Source organism: Ammospiza nelsoni, chromosome 26, assembly GCF_027579445.1.
Source record: "Ammospiza nelsoni isolate bAmmNel1 chromosome 26, bAmmNel1.pri, whole genome shotgun sequence".
Taxonomy (NCBI): domain Eukaryota; kingdom Metazoa; phylum Chordata; class Aves; order Passeriformes; family Passerellidae; genus Ammospiza; species Ammospiza nelsoni.
In genome coordinates this window covers 3,136,711-3,155,469 of record NC_080658.1, presented here as the reverse complement: position 1 = coordinate 3,155,469, position 18,759 = coordinate 3,136,711, and the positions used below count along the sequence as shown (strand labels likewise).

General features: G+C 58.6%; 1 protein-coding gene across 2 annotated transcripts; it reads left to right on the top strand.

The window, feature by feature from the left end:
- The first annotated feature begins 37 nt into the window (after nt 1–37).
- Nucleotides 38–13,495, top strand: STAT3 (signal transducer and activator of transcription 3). 2 transcript variants are annotated; one of them, XM_059489186.1, is made up of 24 exons: nt 38–113; nt 3,473–3,619; nt 4,118–4,262; nt 5,127–5,225; nt 5,457–5,552; nt 5,636–5,717; nt 6,068–6,162; nt 6,691–6,842; nt 7,284–7,442; nt 7,527–7,619; nt 8,199–8,258; nt 8,667–8,696; nt 8,813–8,906; nt 8,989–9,036; nt 9,238–9,321; nt 9,411–9,509; nt 9,655–9,790; nt 10,002–10,054; nt 10,142–10,236; nt 10,506–10,645; nt 10,972–11,184; nt 11,396–11,438; nt 11,753–11,865; nt 11,947–13,495. In XM_059489186.1, exons 2-24 carry the CDS (start codon nt 3,492–3,494, stop codon nt 12,000–12,002), a joined length of 2,313 nt encoding a protein of 770 aa, XP_059345169.1. In that variant the 5' UTR covers nt 38–113; nt 3,473–3,491; the 3' UTR covers nt 12,003–13,495. The 2 variants fall into 2 exon arrangements, with proteins under 2 accessions (XP_059345169.1, XP_059345168.1); XM_059489185.1 differs by having other exon boundaries at nt 10,972–11,187.
- Nucleotides 13,496–18,759: the final 5,264 nt, after the last annotated feature.

The window sequence follows — 18,759 nt, the reverse complement described above, 5'->3', positions numbered from 1 at the left end:
TGATGACGTCACGGAGGGGCGGGGGCGGGCCGCAGGAGGTCCGGTCCCTCGGCGCAGCCGGACGCGATCGCCGCCGTCACCGGGAGCCGCCGCCCCGCCCGCCGGGACCGCCGGTGAGCGCGGGGGGTGCGCGGGCGCTGCTCGCCGCCGGCAGCCGGTGTGCCCCGCGCCGGTGTGGGGCCGGGACGGGAGCGGGGCCGGCATCGCGGGGTAGCGCGGGGGGGGGGCCTGTCCCGGCTCCCGTCACTGCAGGCCGAGCCGCGGTGCGGAGCGGGGCCGGTCTGTGCGGCGCGGGCGGATCTTCCGGGCTGGCACCGCGCACGGTGACGGAGCCCGAACCGGCTGCTCTGACAGCGAGAAGCGGCGGGAACGGCAGGGCCGGGGGAGGTGCGGCCCGCCCGGTGCGGCCGGGGCTGGCACGGCCTCGGGGGTCCCGTGCGGAACGGGGCCGGTAGGACTGGGAGCCCAAAGGGGGCCCGGGCACAGCGGGGCTGGAGGAGCCGGCGGGGCTGCGAGCTCAGGGCTGTCACACGCCGCCTGCGGCTCGGGGCGTCCTGCCCGGAGCGGGGCTCGCCTCGGTGACAGCCCCGTGGGTGCCGGTGTCACAGCAGCCGCGTTCTGCAGCTCGGGTGAACGAGCCCCCGGGAGCTCTGCGGGGCTGGCAGTGCTGTCACCGCTCCTGCTGCCCGGGTCTGGGTGGCTCCTGCCCCTCGGGCCGTGGGACAGACAGACTGGATGGAGGGTGGGCTGGCCTGGGCGCACATCGGGGCAGACCCTGCTCCCACCCTGCCGGTGATCCCTGTCACTCCCCCAGTGTGCTCCATCTGTTGGAGCTGCTGGAGCACAGGAGGGGTGCCCTGCGTGTCCCCTGCCGTGGAGAGGATGGTGACAGTGTCACTCGCAGCTGGGAGACACCTTGGAGATGGAGCAGCAGTGCTGGAGCACAGGAGGGCTGTGGGCTGTGTGTCCCCTGGCCTGAGGGGGATGGTGACAGTGTCACTCGCAGCTGGGATGGACCTTGGAGAGCCACAGTGAGGAACAGCAGCCCTGTGGGGTGATCACAACCCATGCTGTGGCTCTGAGGTTGTCCAGCGCCGTCTCCCTCCTCCTGTTGCAAATCTCTGCATCGCTGTTTTCCACCTCCAAGGCTGGCTTTGAAATCGCTCCAGAGAGGCAGAGCCAAGTTCTTCTAGCGCCTTTCCAGAGCACTGCCAGAGCCCTGGCTGCCGTGTGGAGCAGTTTTCCCTTAGGCTGCTGATGGTTCTGTGGAAGAGGGGGCAGCAAGGTGCCTGCTGCAGCTGCAGGACTCTGTGATGTTGGTGGCATCTGTCATGACCCTGTGATGGCACCCTGGTGATGTGGCCTGTGCAGTGCTGTCAGTGACTGAGCTCCATCCTACTCTGTCACTGCAGGGGATGTGGAGTCCTGGGGTCCTTCTAAGGCTGTTTCCAGTGACTCCCCCATTCATGTTGCCCTAGGGCTCATTGCTTGCTGTAGGGACACACATGGAGGGTGTTCCCAGGTGTGTCCCAGAGATGAAAAGGAAGGCAGAAAGCAGATACAGGGTTCTTCCATGACAGCCCCATTTTCAGTGGGGTGGTTGGAGTGTGCAGAGCTGTCCCAGAGGGGTAACACTGTGCAGCTGGGCCTGACTCTCGTGCTCTGCCCTTGCAGGAAGATAAAGAAAGATGAACTTTACTCTTGATCTACTTTTAGCAGCTCTGCTCTGAGCTCTGGACAGCGTGTTTACCCATGAGCTTGCATTATGCCGTGTTGGTCCTGGCCATGCTGGCTGCTCTCTGGCTCCATTCCAGAGATGGAGGAGAGGCAAACCACAGAGATGGGCAAGCCCAGCAGAATCAGAAAGGTTCAACCCTCAGATTTTTAACCGTGGCTTCCCTTTGGTGGGGCTCACCAGGCAGAGGCTCCTGTGTGGGATCCCAGGGCTGGCAGGATCAGAGCTTCCTTGAGAGTGGTGGCTGCTGCTGTAAGGAATGTCTTAAGGACCTTTTCCTCCAGGAATGTCAGAGTGCCTTGGGTGGATGCCAGGAGGAGCTGGAGTTCAGTGCTGCAAGCTGCCTTGCTCTGCAGCTCTTTGTGGCACTGGGAAGTGGCTGAGTCCCGTCCAAGTGCTGCTGCCCTGTGGCAGCCTGGGAGCTTTGGTGCTGCTCTGAAACGCCGAGATTGTGCCTTTCAGGTGGACCGCGGGTCCGGATGTGGCACCTGGTTGTGTTTCTGCAGCAGCTCCGCCTGTGAGCCGCTTGGCACCACTGCCCAGCTGCCTCCTGTGCCGCGCTGCCGCAGCCCTGCGCTGCTCAGGGCCGGGAGCAGAGCTGTGGCAGGAGCTGCGCTGGGGCAGCAGCCGCTGCTGTTTCCGGAGGGGCTGGTGCAGCCCCCCCGCCCCGGGCATGGCGCAATAGGAGGCGGGTGCTGAGCTCACTGCCCAGGCGGGGCGATCCCTGCGGGGCTGGTGGGCTCCCACTCAGCCCTGGGCTTTTGGTGGGTTTCCCACCCTGCAGCAGCATCACTCGTGCAGCAGGAGGGGCTCCCGCAGCTGCATGGGGCAGATGGAGCGTTCCCTGAGCTGCTGCAGCTGAGCACTGGCCACAAAGGGCTGAACCCCCTGTGGAATGGGGGCTCTGCTGTGCTGGGTCAGGGCTCACACTGAGGCTCTGTCACATCAGCCAGGTCTGGCTCCAGGGCTGTAGGGATCTGTGGCCACAGCTCTCTCCTTTTTTGTTCACTTGTTGCTCCATTCATAGCAGATTTGGTTCATGTGGACTTCTCTGAGGATTGCACCAGTGGGTTGCAGTTCAAGGTTAATGTCCTGCTCCTGCCTTTGGGGCTCTTCAGTGCTGTGAAGCACTAAAAACACTCTTAACTCCCATGTCAGTGCCAATGTCTGTCCCCTCCTGGTGTCTCAGCCCACAGAAGACGTTTCCACTTTCTTTTCTTTGCATCCAGACAAATGAGGAAAGAGTCCCTTGGGGGAGGAGGCCACGCAGTGATGCTGCATCACTCAGCGCAGGGACCTTTGGGAAAAGCAAACCACTTTCTGCAGGGAAGTGACTGCTGGTGTCACGCAGAGCTGTGCCTTCATTTGCCAGCACAGCTGGAGTCCCCTCGTTAGTGTCAGCTTGATTTCCATTGATACAAGTCGTGAACTTGAAAATTGCTTCTTCCCTGTTTCTGTAGCTTCCTGGCAGTCTCCGCCTTCCACACTTACTGTAAGCTCCACAGCCACTTCCCTGCCTCCCAGCAGGACCAGCCAGGGGTGTTTTTGAGACCAGATTTAATCCTCATTCCAACCTGTTGCCAGTGGCCAGCCTGCCCCTGCCAGCTGTCCTGGAGCACCGCGCCCTGGCTGTCTCTGGTTCTGCCCAGAGAGAAGAACCCTTTTAGGGTCACAGCTGGGTCCTGGCAGGAGGGAGGCAGGAGCCAGCTGTGAGCCAGCTGTGTTTCCACCCCTCAGGTCTCCCGAGCTGGCCAGGATGGCGCAGTGGAACCAGCTGCAGCAGCTCGACACGCGCTACCTGGAGCAGCTCCACCAGCTCTACAGCGACAGCTTCCCCATGGAGCTCCGGCAGTTCCTGGCCCCCTGGATTGAAAGCCAGGACTGGTGAGGACTTTTCAAATGCCTCTGAGGGGACTTTGCTCATAACACCCACCTGCAGGGGCTCAAGAGGGCTGGAGGAGCTCTGGTGATGGGACTGGCCTCTCTCTCTGGGGCTCATGTGGCATCAAGGGAATGGAGGGGGATTTTGTGCTCTGTGTCAGACCCTGGGCCAGGAGAAGCAGGGGGATGTCCCCATCCAGGCCTGGCTAACACTGACCTCTGTTGTAAAGGGGACTGACACAGAGCACTGGTGGCTGGATCCTGTCCATGAGCATGTGGGATGTGCTCACAGACATCAGGTGCTGGTGTTCACAGTCTGCCTGGTCTGCTTGACCAGATGGTGATTAGTCACCAGCTGGGCTCCATCTTAAGAGTTCTTTTCCTTCCTAAATGATTCAGAGATTCTGCAATTTGCACAGGGGGTGCTGGGTGTGAGCAGAGCCCCCCAGCTTTGCCCCTTGCCCCATGCCAGGCACTCAGAGCTCTCTCTCCCCTGCACAGGGCCTATGCTGCCAGCAAGGAGTCTCATGCCACGCTGGTGTTCCACAACCTGCTGGGGGAGATTGACCAGCAGTACAGCCGCTTCCTGCAGGAGTCCAACGTCCTCTACCAGCACAACCTGCGCCGCATCAAGCAGTTCCTGCAGGTGAGCTGGGAGCATGGTGGGGTCTCAGGGTTTCTGCTGCTCACAGTGACCCCCAGATGTGTTAAAGTCTCTTTTCCCACCAAGCAGACTCCCTGAAGAAGGAGTCAGAACTCTTCTGTTCTCGTTCTCAAGGTTGTTTATTGTTTCTGATCTATAAAATTCTTTCTCTGCCCTGCCGAGGTCTGTTCAGCAGGTCAGACAGAGGCTGAAGGAACTCGGCAGGCCAGAGAAAGAATTTTATAGATAAAAAAATCTTATACTATCTTTGTAGTATAGGAAGATCATAGCCTTCTTATATAAAGAAAATTTTTATATTATCTTTTAGTATAAAAAGATAACTGGTGCTATCTCTATACTAAAAACCACGTGTACAATATTTACCATAACTTCCCAATACCTATCACCTATATTAGACAGTGAGCTTCTACTCTAAACCAATCCAAAAGTGTCAACATCACAGCAGAAGATGGAGACCAAGAAGAAGAAGGAGAAGGGCTGGCCATGCCCAGATTCCTCCTAAGCCCCCATTCTAAAAACCCCAAAAATCTATTTTTCACCCCATGACAAGCTAACTATTATTCTACTTAGGCTTTTGTGCCTTGCAGATCCTCATCTAAGGTTGGTAAATTTTTCCATGGGTCATAATCAAAGTCACAGGTGTCTTGGGCTCTGTGCCAGGGTCTCTGAGCCCCCTGGCAGGGGTTTGGGCAATCCAGGAGAGCCAGAGGGATGTGCTGAATTCCAACAGTGGGGGAGCTGGTGAGGGTCTGAGCGATTCCTTGGCACAGCTCGCCATCCACAGCCCTGATGTGGAGATCCTAGGGGTTCAGGAGGTGCCTGCTGACCCTGTTTGACCCTTTACAGAGCAGATACCTGGAGAAGCCAATGGAGATCGCCCGCATCGTGGCTCGCTGCCTCTGGGAAGAGTCCCGGCTCCTCCAGACAGCTGCTACTGCAGCCCAGGTCAGTGGCCACATATCCCAGGGTCTCCTGGTCCTGGCCATCCTGATTCCTGACAGCCAGGACACAGCCTGGGTGTTCTGGCTGGGTGTCTCCATCTCTCCTCTCCTCTGCTGCCCTGGAGCTGGTGCTGAAGTGAGCAGCCAGCTGAGGACTCTGCAGAACCTCCTCAGGCTGGAAGGGAGCATCCCCTGTTACAGCCCTGTCCTTATGCCCTTCTTGTCCCCTCTGCAGCAAGGGGGACAGGCAACACATCCCACAGCAGCTGTGGTGACAGAGAAGCAGCAGATGCTGGAGCAGCACCTGCAGGATGTCAGGAAGAGGGTGCAGGTATGTGTCTGCCTGGGCACCTTCAGCTCTCCCCAGCACAATTCTTGAGTGCTGTAAGTGAAATCACATTTCTTGCCTTCCAGGATCTGGAGCAGAAGATGAAAGTGGTGGAAAATCTCCAGGATGACTTTGATTTTAACTACAAGACTTTGAAAAGCCAAGGAGGTAATGACAGCTCATTAGCATCTGCAAACCACAGTGTGTTCCTGCAAGGAAACTTGCTGGAGAGGTGTTCCAACCTCCACTCCCAGAGGGAATGTGCTCATTCTCAGGGCATTTGCATGGCAATTGGATAAACCTGGTCTGCCCTTGAGGGAGCTGAACTGAGCTTGGCTGTAAGCACAGCACTGGGGTGGGGAGGGATTGGCCTCTATGGGTGCAGGAGAGCCACGGAGGTGCTGTGCCAGATTCCTGCTTGGCTGTAGGGTTCCTGCACTTTGATGTGCAAGTGTTGTGTCGTTGTGGCACTTCAGGAGGTGTGAAGAGTGTGGCTGAAGCTTCTCACCTCTGCACAGACATGCAGGACCTGAACGGGAACAACCAGTCAGTGACCAGGCAGAAGATGCAGCAGCTGGAGCAAATGCTGACAGCACTGGACCAGATGCGCAGGGTAAGAGGGAAAACTGACCCTCCAGACCCCTCTGGGTGCATGTGGGAATCTGTAAAATCAGAGGGTTTTGGGCTTACAAGCAGGTATTGTATTTGAAAGAAGTAAGCATTGTTTTAACCAAAGGGACGTGTGCTTGTAGTGGTCGGATAGAACTACTGTCAGTGTGCTTTTCTTTGTGGGATTGGTCAAAAAACTTTTGAAGTTGTAACATTAAGTTCTTTGTCTGCTGTCTGGAATGTGAGCTGATGGCATCTCCCCTTTGTCATAACCATGTAATGAGACTGATGCTAAAAAATAAAACAGCTCAAAGCACGTTCCTCAGCAATCCCATCCTGTTTGCGATTCGTACAATTAGGTGCAGATCTCCCTTCTTCAGGGTTAGAATTTGGTAGCTCCTGCATGGCCAGAACCAGGAGCAGTGCAGCAAGCACAGCCCTGGGTGACTTCTTCCTTGCCTGTGAATGTGAAACTTGTGGGTCTGTGGGGGAAGTCACAGCTTGCTGAAGGTTCTGCTTTCTCTCCTGGCAGGGCATAGTGAGTGAGCTGGCTGGGCTGCTCTCAGCCATGGAGTATGTGCAGAAGATGCTGGCAGATGAGGAACTGGCAGACTGGAAGAGGAGACAGCAGATTGCCTGCATTGGTGGCCCACCCAATATCTGCCTGGACAGGCTTGAGAACTGGTGAGAGCTGCCTGGGGCTGTGTCAGTGCCCAGAGCAGTGGCACTCAGACACCTGCTGTGGAAATGAGCCCTTGCTCTCTGGAAATGTCCTTGCAAAGTGGACATTTCTGATGGTCACATGTGTGAATGTGGCCTGCAGCTTAGACTGAGCCATGATGGTGGGCACAGTGCTGGAAAGGTGTCACACTGTCCCCAGCTCTGTGCCTGGGGGATTTTGAGGTTGCTGGAAAGTTTATAGCCCTGGAGTCACCTGTGCACATCAGGTTTTGTTTGTAATGCATGGCCTAGAAAACTGCTTTGGGCTTGGAGCCACAAACACCCTCAGTTCTTGACTGGCTTGGCATGGAGAGTGTGTTCCTGCTTGGGAAGAGGAGGGCTCTGCAGGCTGGACAGTGTGGGCTGGGCAGCCAGAGCTAATGCTGGTTCTCCCTGCTCCCCCAGGATAACCTCCCTCGCTGAATCACAGCTACAGACCCGGCAGCAGATCAAGAAGTTGGAAGAGCTGCAGCAAAAAGTGTCCTACAAGGGTGACCCAATCGTGCAGCACCGGCCCATGCTGGAGGAGCGCATCGTGGAGCTGTTCAGGAACCTGATGAAAAGGTGCTGAAGGCAGCCAGGAGCTGCATGGCTGGGGTGGAGGGTGGGCAGTGAGGTCTGACTGTGGTCTTTGTGCTGTTCCTGCAGTGCTTTTGTGGTGGAGAGGCAGCCCTGCATGCCCATGCACCCTGACAGGCCCCTGGTCATCAAGACAGGTGTGCAGTTCACCACCAAAGTCAGGTGGGTGCCTCCCTGCAGGTGAGGGAGGGGAGCTGAGCAGGAAGGGCAGCCTGGGGTGGCTCTCTGAAGATGCTGCTGCAGATGCAGCCCCTGTGATGGAAAGGGATGGATCCCAGAAGGATGATCCCAGAGGGCTGGAGTGCTGTCCACATGACTCAGTGCAGGGCTGGCTGGGGATCTGCTGGGTTCTGGTAAATCCTGTTGTGGGGGTGGGAAGCAGCAGCACATCCCTGGCCAGCTGCTGCTCAGCCTGGGCCATGTTCGCTGCCATGTTCTGACCCCAGGCTCTGCCTGGAGCTTCCTTGGCCTTTCTCTGTGCCTCCATGGCAGCCTCTGTCCTCTGGGGTGTTTGTTCAGAGCCTGGCATGGGCTGCCAGCAGCCCAAAGGAGCTCCTCAGGATGCTCAGGGGAGTGCCAGCATCTCCCTGGCTCTGGGGACAGGTGCCAGGGCTGTGTGAAGGTGTGCCCAGGGCTGCCAGAGGAGCTGGTCCTTGCTGCTGGGTGTGCCAGGTGCCCTGTGGAACAGGAGCAGTTTCTGTGCACGGCATTTTCATGCTCTGTGTCTGCTGACTCTTGCAGGTTGTTGGTCAAGTTCCCAGAGCTGAACTATCAGCTGAAAATCAAAGTCTGCATTGACAAGTGAGTTCTGTGCTGCCCTTCCAGTGGCCCTGGGTGGGGTAACCGGGATGGGACTGATTCCTGCTGCCCTTGGATTGGGCTCAATCTCCACAACGAGGACCAGTGTGGCCCCCAGTTAAAGGGGAGGGTGCAGGGTGGTGCTGAGTCCTGAGGGTTCACCCACATGGTTGGGGGGAAGGCCTGTGTGGTCATGGGACTGTGCTGGGATGCAGCTGGCACCACACACCAGCTTGTGTGCATCAGGGTGGGAGGGCCACTGCCATGACCTGGTGTCTGTATCAGGGTGGGAGGATCACTGCCATGACCTGGTGTCTGCACCAGGGTGGGAGGATCACTGCCATGACCTGGTGTCTGTATCAGGGTGGGAGGATCACTGCCATGACCTGGTGTCTCTTCCCCCTTTTCCAGGGACTCTGGGGATGTTGCAGCACTTCGTGGGTAAGTGTACTGTTTGCTTTGTCCTTGTTTCTTGTTTCTGCTTTATTCCTGACAAACATCCTGCCACACATTCACTCCAAGCCTGCCCTGTCAGCCTGACTCTTTGCTCTCCCCAGGTCCCGCAAGTTTAACATCCTGGGGACCAACACCAAGGTGATGAACATGGAAGAGTCAAACAATGGCAGCCTCTCAGCAGAGTTCAAGCACCTGGTGGGTACCATGGGCTCCTGGGCTGCTCCTGCACAGCCAGGTGTCCTGGTGCTGCTGCTGCAGCCTGTCCCTCTCTCTGCAGACCCTGAGGGAGCAGCGCTGTGGCAATGGAGGCAGAGCCAACTGTGATGTGAGTGTCAGGGGCCCTGGGAGGGAGCCTGGCCACTGACAGGGGCAGCTGAGCTGGGAGGGGATGCAGGGGGTCCACCAGCACCAACTGGCACATGGGCAGCTTGCCAGGCCAGCCCCAGCAGCTGTGCTGGGTCTGCTGCTCGTGTGTTGGGCTCAGGGTGGGTGTTTGTGGTGCTCATGGTGTCCCCTTCTGCCCCAGGCCTCGCTGATAGTCACTGAGGAGCTGCACCTCATCACTTTTGAGACAGAGGTGTATCACCAGGGGCTGAAGATCGACCTGGAGGTGAGGCTTGGGTCACTGCCTTCACCCCCACGGGCCTGGGTGGAGCCCTGGGAGTTGTCCCAACCCGTGGTGACATCCTCCCTTTGCAGACCCACTCGCTGCCTGTGGTGGTCATCTCCAACATCTGCCAGATGCCCAATGCCTGGGCATCCATCCTGTGGTACAACATGCTGACCAACAACCCCAAGGTAGGGCTGTGTGGGAGGGCAGCAGGGCAGGTGTCAGGATGGGGCTGTCAAAGAGGGAAATTGAGGCTGGACAGCGAGGCTGGGGCAGTACCTGGCCCTGCTTCTGTCCCATGTCCCACTCAGGGCTGTGTGTTCCCTCGTGCAGAACGTGAACTTCTTCACCAAGCCCCCCATTGGCACCTGGGACCAGGTGGCAGAGGTGCTGAGCTGGCAGTTCTCCTCCACCACCAAGCGTGGGCTCAGCATCGAGCAGCTCACCACGCTGGCAGAGAAACTGCTGGGTAAGAGAGGGCTGATGGGTGTTCTGCCCATTCCTCTGTCCCCTGGTGTGGTTCCCACCTGTACATGTCATCCAAGAGTGAGGTCCTGTGTTTGGCCTGAGGGCTTTTGGCCTGAGTCATTTTCAGGTGCTTGGTTTTCTCTCAAACCCTGGAAATGGTGTCTTTGGAAGGACAGCTCTATTTAAATGCTTGTGGTTTTTTTCTCTTCCAGGACCAGGTGTGAATTACTCTGGCTGTCAGATCACCTGGGCCAAGTTCTGCAAGGTAGAATTTATTCTATTCCCTGAGCACCTTCCCCTGGCTGTTCCCTTTCTCCAAGCTGTGCTAGCAGCCTCTCTGCCTTTTCCCCAGGAGAACATGGCTGGCAAAGGCTTCTCTTTCTGGGTCTGGCTGGACAACATCATTGACTTGGTCAAGAAGTACATCCTGGCACTGTGGAATGAAGGGTGAGTGCCAGCCCAGAGCCTGAGGTTAGGCTGGGTCTTGGAAGGGTCCCAGGTTCCACGCTGATGGCGTGGGGTGCTTGTCCATGTGCCAGGTGTGCTGTCCTGGGATACTTTTTGCTGTTTCAGAGTGAAAACTCACCCGGGAACCCATAAAATGTCAGTGGCCAGGCTGAGTTGTGCTGTTGAGCAGAGCTGGCAGGACTCACATCCTGGAGGAGCTGCTTCTGTGCCCTGACCCCCATTTGTTGTTCTTGCTTCCTCCTGCCCAGGTACATCATGGGCTTCATCAGCAAGGAGCGGGAGCGAGCCATCCTGAGCACCAAGCCCCCAGGGACCTTCCTGCTGCGCTTCAGTGAGAGCAGCAAGGAGGGTGGCATCACCTTCACCTGGGTGGAGAAGGACATCAGTGGTATGAGCTCTATCTGGGTGCCTGGCTTGGCATTCCAGCTTCCAGAGTGGGCTTGGGTGCCCTGATAAGCATTTGTCCTTGTCCCAACAAGCTGTCTGTGTGGGTTAACTTCTGAGCCTGGCTACCCTTTGCTGCTCTTTGCCTTCTGGGTGTCTGTGCCCACGTGCTGCCCATGGGCACAGTTTTCTATGGCACTGACCACAGTCGGGTCCTAGTCCTGCCCTGTGCTCTGCTGTGTGCCCCAGGCCCATCTTGTCCCTGCTGCTCTGGGGGTGTCTGAAGGCAGCCCTGCCTTTTCTGTACCAAAATTCTCCTTCCTTGCACAGGAAAGACACAGATCCAGTCGGTGGAGCCTTACACCAAGCAGCAGCTGAACAACATGTCCTTTGCTGAGATCATCATGGGCTACAAGATCATGGATGCCACCAACATCCTGGTGTCCCCTCTGGTGTACCTGTACCCAGACATCCCCAAGGAGGAGGCATTTGGGAAGTACTGCCGCTCTGAGAGCCAGGAGCACTCGGAAGCCACGGACTCAGGTAGTCGTTGACTTTCTGTGGCTCCTTTGTCACAGGGAAGCTCTGGGGACAGCACTGGCTGTCACCAGCCAGGACCCTGTGCCATCTCTGGAGGGCGCAGCCACAGTGTGGGACCAGCCATGGAGCAGAGGGTGGGCACTGCTTGTTCTAGGGGATAGAGAGAAGGATTTGTCCTTGAGTGGGTGATGATGAAGCTTCTCCCTCCTTGCAGGTGCTGCCCCATACCTGAAGACCAAGTTCATCTGTGTCACCCCGTGAGTGTTCCTGGGAGTTGTCTGTCACTGCTTGGGGGCTGTTTGTGTGCTCAGCCTTGCTTGAGGGAGAGGTTTCCTTCCTTTCTTTCCACCTCTGTCTGAGCTTTGCTGGTTCCTGTGGGGTTCCCAGCCTGGGGTGATGGTGGGGGCTGAGCCAGGCTCCGGCTGCTGCCCAAACCACAGCCCTGTTCTTCCCCTCCGGGGCCCCTTTCCTCTGGAGAGCTCTGGGGGCCCCTCAGTGGGTACAGGGGGTGTTGGAGAGCTCTGGCCAGGCCCTGATGTGGAGCTTTCTGTGCTTCTTCTCCCTGGGACAGCACCTCCTTCAGCAACACCATCGACCTGCCCATGTCCCCGCGCACGCTGGACTCGCTCATGCAGTTCGGCACCGGCGGCGAGGGCGCGGAGAGCAACGCAGGGGGGCAGTTTGGTGAGTCTGGGGGGGCTCCAGGGGGCCCTGGCTGCCAGCCCACGCCCAGGGCCCCGTAACCCTGCCTGTGTCTGCCCGCAGAGTCGCTGACCTTCGACATGGAGCTGACCCCAGAGTGCGCGTCCTCGCCCATGTGAGGGGCTGCGGCTCAGCCTTCCCACCTCCAGAGCCTCCCCTGGATTTGTCCCACTCGGCTGCAGCTGCTCCAGGAACTGCTGGGGTCCCTGCATGGGTCAGGTCCTCACCTAACCCAGCCCCTCTCTGGGGTGGTGCAGCTCACCTCTGGGGGAGGGGGATGAACCTTTTTCTATTTCCTTCCATAACAGTTTTCTATTATTTTTGCTCATTCAAGTGCCTATTTGCCTCCGATTGCAGCCACAGTTCCTACAAACGCTTCCACAGCCCCGGTCCCGCTGCTGGAAGCTGCTGCCCTGACTGTGCCCACTCACAAATCTGGAATTGCAGAGGGGCTTGGCCATGTGGCAGGGTCTGCCCTGCTGCTCCCAGCACCTCCTAGAGCTGGCAGGGTGCTGGGGTGAGTCCCCTCTCTGCACCCACCTGGTTTTGGCCAGGATGACCAGGACAGGGCTCAGAGCTGCACGTGGATGTATCCAGGTGCTCCCACCCTGGACTCAGCAGGCACTGCCCCTGCTGGACTCAGCCTGGGTTTGCTGGGAGCCCAGAGGTTCAGGAGCTGCTTGTGCTTGTCCCCAGCTTCCTGCTTTGGGCACAGGGATCTGGCCAGTGCCAGCAGCCCGGGCTCCTTTTGGGATGGCTGGTGTCCCTGGGGTAGGGCAGTGCTGCTACCCAGTAATGGCACCTGTGTGTGACCAGCATCTGCAGCTGTGGCCCATTCTGGGATCTGGATAAAGCCACAGGGGCTGTCCTGGCTTCCCTGTGGCCAGGCTGGTGCTGGGAGCACAGTCTTGCATCCAGCCCTGTGCTGAGTTAGACCAGTTGGACCCTGGGGAATTGGGGGAGCCAGCATGGCTGACAGTGGGGCACCTGGCCTGTCCCTTTCTCTTTGGGGTGTGAGGGGCCAGGCATGGGGTCTGCAGCTTCTTGGGGGCTTCATGTGGCATTTCTGTTGGAGGTTGGCCCTCACAGTTAAGGTGGGAAGGGTCGAGAGTTGAAGGGAGCAGGTGGATGTGAGGAGAGGAACCTGCTGTGGGGCAGTGCAGGACAGTGACAGGGGTGTTGTGAAGGGCAATGTCCTGACTTTTGGGGGTGGGCCTGCATTTAACAGAACTGGGGGAGCCCTCCTGCCCTTTCCATGCAGTGGGAAAGCAGACATGGATGAGCAGTGGAGGGGTGGGGGAGGCAGTGGCAGAGCTGCTCCCTCCGAGTTGCATCACTGCTGGTGGCAGGGAACCAGAGGGCAGGGGGAGGATCCCCGTGGCTGTGGGGTCTGGGCAAGCCCCTCCAGGCTGTGTGGGAGCAGGAAGGGGGTTTGTGGCTGGCCCTGGGGCTGCTCAAGGGCAATGAGGGCCCTTTGCCCCACTGCTCGCTCACCGCCTCCGGCCGCAGTCCCCGGCAGCATTCGATACTGTAAAAAAATTTTATTTTTTTGTATATTTTATTGCTGTATCTACAGGCTTGAACTTTCTCCGAAATAAAGGCCCTGAAGCGACGTGCTGTGGGGTGTGAGCCGGGCTCTGCCTGCGGCACCCACCTGACCCTGCTCCGGGAACTGGGGCCTCCTTCGGCGCAGCCCGGCCCCGGTGCCGCCGCTGCGGTTTGTGCGGCGCGAGCGGCCCCGGCTCCTGCCCGGCAGGCGTGGGCAGCTGCCCCTTCCCGGGGCTGTGGGGCCCTTCCCGGGGCAGCCAGGGGGCAGCAGGCCTGCCCCAGCCCGTGGTTGCTTTCTGTGCCCCAGAGCTGTGCCTGGGTCTCCTGCACTTGTGTAAAGGAAATGCCGGTGCCAGCGTGGGAGGACACGGCAGCGCTGGGGCCCTGCTCTGGCTGCTCTCGGCCTGGGGCTGCACTGGGGCCCCTGTGAGTGCTTCTGCCCTGGGGGGTGATGGGCAGGGGGTGCCAGGCACTGCTGGATGGGTGTGTGAGGCTGGGAGCATGGGCTGGTGGCGGTGACACGCTTTGCACACACACAGCCCTGCTGGAGCCCACCCCAGCACTCTGCAATACCACGTGGATGTGAGGAGAGGAACCATGAACAGGATCATTCCAGGGGTTGTGCTCTGATGAGGCCAAGAGGGAGAGATTATTTCTCTGTCAGAGCAGGATTAGGGGGATTGTTCATGCAGGTCATGTGGAACTGGCTGTGCTGCATCATTTGAGGTGCTGGAGGTGCACTGGAGCCTTCTCTGCCCTCTGTGTGCCCTGGAGCATCCTGCTCAGGGCTGAGCTGACCATGTCCCTGCTTTGGGAGCCAGTCCCACTGCATTTCACTGTCAAACCAAGCCAGGGCTCTGCCCAGGCCCCACAAACCCATTCCTGCTCTCAAGGCAGCTGTGTTGGATCATTGCCTGTCTCAGGGGTGCTGCTCACAAGGGAATGAGGCCCAGCCCCCCTTCTCCTGCCCTGCCAGGTACCAGCTCCCCTCTGGCAGCTGCAAGATGGGGTTGAGAACCCAGGACTAAGGAATTTTCCTACCCATCTGCAACCCCTGGGGTTACCACAACCATGTGGTGTCAGGAACGTGGTGTTTGATTCCCTATTCCTGCAGATCAGGGGTTCCTCATCTCCCTGGCCCCACTGCATCCCTGTTGGCACCTGCCCCAGCCCTGAGTGATGGGGTCAAGCTCCCACCTAAGAGTTTCTGCTGTCAGTGCTCTGGGGGAGCAGCAGGCTGGGAGCTCCTGGAGCTGATGGACAGCAGGAGAAAGTGCCCAGAGCTGGGCTGGTGGAACCCCTGCAGCACCAGCAGCAACTGGGGCAAGGGATGCTTTGCCAACATCCTGTCCCCCTCCTCCTGCCCCAGTCAGCCCTGCAGCCCTTGCTTTCTGCCTGTGCTGGGCCAGGAGGTTGTTTGTGGCTCCAAAAGGAGGTCACAGGGTGGCTTTGCTCCTTGCCCAGGCCCACAGCACAGTGGGGAGGAGTGGGGACAGTGTCTGAGCCAAGCGTGCAAACGGATTAGGGGTTTCCAAATGCAGATAATCCGCTTGGGATGCGTGACGGGCACAGGGCAGCCCTGTGGGGATGGGCAGCCACCTGCCAGGGCAGCCCTGGGCCAGAGGCACTCCAGAGCAGGGGCTCGGGCAGGGTCCCACTGGTGTTTGGGGTGTCTGAGCTGTGCAATATTGACAGGCCTTGGGAATAAGGCAGCAGACAGGGATTAGAGAGAACACAGTTTATCTGCAGCTGAATGAGCAGGGCTGCAGTGAGGGGTGAGAGGCAAAGACCCCAAGGACCAGCCTGAGGGCCCCCTCTGCCCTCCCAGGTGCTGGGTAGGATCTTCCCACAGCAACACGTGCTGAGCTGCAGAGCACATGGCACTGCTGGCCAAGCCAAGAGCCATCCCAAATCCCTGCTTCCAGTGCTCAGAACACAACAGCCAAATAAATATTGCATCACACTCTGATAAATACACAGCACAGCAGAGCCAAGCAGCGGTGCCTTCCACTGCCACATGTGGCAGAGGTCAGACCCAGAGCTGCAGCACAGTGTGATCACCAAAACACCACCTCCAGCCATTCCAGGAGGACACAACCTGCCTGTCTCCCTACAGGTGTCCCATCCTGGCCTGCAGTGCATGGTAGAACCAGCACCAAGGGCTCAGCTCACCCTGCCATGGGGTGAAGAGCCCTGGCCCTGGTGCAGCTGCTGCACTGGGCTGACCTGTGGCAGCACGTTGGTGGCTGGAGCAGCTGGGACTGAGTGGTTACTGTGGCAACCTGAGCTCTGCAAGGGAGAGCAGGGATGCAGGGAGAGGACAGGGATGCATGGGGATGTGCAGGGAGAGGACAGGGATGTGCAGGGATGCACATGGATGTGCAGGGAGAGGACAGGGATGTGCAGGGATGCACATGGATGTGCAGGGAGAGGACAGGGATGCATGGAGATGGGCAGGGATGCATGGAGATGGGCAGGGAGAGGACAGGGATGCATGGGGATGTGCAGGGAGAGGACAGGGATGCATGGGGATGTGCAGGGATGCACCAGTGTGGGGTGGGGGCCAAGTGCAGCCCCAGTGCTGTGCTCCTGATGCCCCCAGCCAGCCCTGGCACTGGGTGGGCAGGAGAGGATTGTGTCCTTGGTGCCAGCTGGGCTGTGGGTGCCCCCCGTGCCCCCTCAGGTGCAGAGATACTCACTGGGCTGATGGGAGGTTCTGGTGCCCTCTGCAGACCCAGCCGGGCTCTCACTCTCGTGGGTGTCCCAGTAGCAGAAATTGGAGGTTCTTTGCTAGCAGGAGGAGCTATGGAGTCTTTGCCCAAGAAATGGCACTGCTTGGCTGCTGAGGCTGAGTGTTTGCTGGGTTGTTCCCAGCCCTATCCGAGTGGCTGGAGGCAGAGGTTTCCTGTGGAAATTCCCCCTTGGACAAAATGTCATTTCCGTTTTTTTTTTTTTTTTTTTTTTTTTTTGCTGGAGCAGATCATCCCCTCCTTCTGGCACTGGGCACCACCAACCAGGCTGAGGCTGTGCCAGTGACAAACATCTCCAAGCATCTCTGGTGCCCCCACTTTGCCCTGCCCACGGGTGGCCGGGTTGTGGCAGGGTCTGTGCTGCTGCCCTGTCCCCCTCACTCCTCCCAGGCTGCCTCCTGCACCAGCAGCAGGGCTGGAACCCCGCAGGGCCCATCCACGCTGGCTCTCCAGTGGGACCTCTGTGGGAAAATGTGAATCTGTGACTAATGTGGAGATTCATCTGTTTCGCATTAGCTGGGCTGCATTATCACAACGGGGTTTTGTTTTGAGACCTGGCATGCAGAGCGGGGATGGGATGGGGCTGGGCTCCCCCGTGAGAGCTCCCGGTTCCCGGTAAGCAGGAGGCGATGGAGCAGAGGCCGTGTCCTGCCCGCAGGTGACGTGCTTGGGTGTTTGTGCTTTGCCCAAGCCCTCTGCACATCCCGGGAGCATTGCAGAGGAGCCTCGCATACAGGATGTGCCCGGAGGGCAGTGGCCAAAAGCGTCAGGACCTCTCCAGAGCCGCCTAAATAAATGTTTCCACTCCTGAGAAATAATTATGACCCTTGAGATGCCACTTAGAGAGAAAGGCCGTTCCGCCTGCACTCTTTGCTCTCCCGCTCCAAACACAGAGGCAATTTTCTCGGAAATCCATTACGGAGCTCCAGACTCGCTCCGTCCCCGGAATGCGCGGCGTCATTCGGCATCCTGCTGAGCTCATGCGAGGTGCCCATGCGTCCGGCTGCGGCTCAGCCCGGATCGTGCTCACCTTCCCGGAGCCTTCCGAGACTCTCTGAGGCACAAAGGGAGCCGGGCAGAGCTGAGATCGCTTCGGGGAATCGCTGGGATGGAGCTGGGGCAGCTCCAGGGCAGCCTCTCCATCGGTCACTGCTGCAGTCACTGCTCCTCTGTTCTTTTCCTCTGGAAAGGAAGAATTTTTCCTGGTAACATCCCCACCAGCCAGCTCGGAGTTTTCCCTGAGACCTGGCGAAAACAAATTATGATTGGATTGGACTGGATTTTATTGGATTCCATTTGCCCTCTCAGCGAGGAGCACTCTCCACTTTCTCTCCCAACACTAATTTATTTTTCCTTTTTTCCCTCCTTTCCTAACAGAAAGAGGAGGGAAATGAGAAAGTGTTTTGTGTTCATCTCCCAGCTCTCCCAAGCACGTGGAGCAGTGCACGGAGCGCTGTGTCCCTGGGATCCTCCAGCTACCCCTGGATGTGTGGTGCCCAGACAGAGCCCCAGCAGGCACAGACATTGTGTGTGACCTTGGTTCTCTGGCCTGAGCAGCCAGTGCCCGCCTGGCTGCCTGCTCCAAAGGGTTATGTGGGCCAGGGATTGTGAAAGCTGCATGTCCATGACGCAACTCAGCAGAGCAAGAGCGTCCCAGCCAAGCAGGGTGGGCAGGCACCAGGGCCCTGCGCTGCCCACTCCGCTGCTTTTCTTGTGTCTCATTGAATACAGACGGTGTGGGAGCTGCTGGCTGCCTGTCCCTGCTTGCCAGGGTCCCAGCTCACCTCTCTGTGAGGTCTGGAGTGAGAGGAGCGCTGGGAAGTGCAGCCAGGGCTCTGCTGGCAGCAGCTCAGCAGCAATGTGTCAGCCTTTGTGTGTGAGATTCTCCCAAGCTGGTGAGCACAGGCAGCAAAACATTTGGTGGGATCTGGGGGCTGTGGGGCTGGAGTCACTCGTTCAGTCATTCCCCAAGGCTGCTCCAGGCACGGAGTGGGGCTGGCAAGCTGGAAAGCACCGTTTTGTGGCTGCTGTTTGCATGGAGCAGGTGCTGGGCTGCTGCCTGCCCAGCCCACAGGTATTTATTTATCTCTTGCAAGTGTGGAGCTGGATGAGGCAGTGAGGAGCCCGAGCTGGAGCTGCAGGACTTTAGCACAAAGCACAAAAGCAGTGGAGAGGTGGAACTTCAGGCTGTGCTCTGACACAGTGGCCGAGTGATTTGCAGTTGCTGGTGCACCAGCTGTCTGATACAGATCCTGTTCCAGCGCTGGCACGAGGAGAGACGAGTCCCTCCTCCCTGATTCCCACCAGGGAAGGGTCACCCCTGCTCCTACCCAAGAGAGGGACCTGCGTTTGCTGAATTTCCCTCCGGAGTTTTTTCACGCCACAGAAAACATAATTCTGTCTATCTTACGTGAGCTGGTAGCGAAAGTGAAAGCCCAGGAGATCCCATGCGGTGGGTGCAGGCGCTGGGGCAGAACGAGCACACCCAGTATTGCTTCCTGCCGCTGCCTCTGCCCATCACCGCACGGCAGCCGCACCCCGGGCTGCCCGTCACCGGGGTACCCCTGCCTGGGGTGCC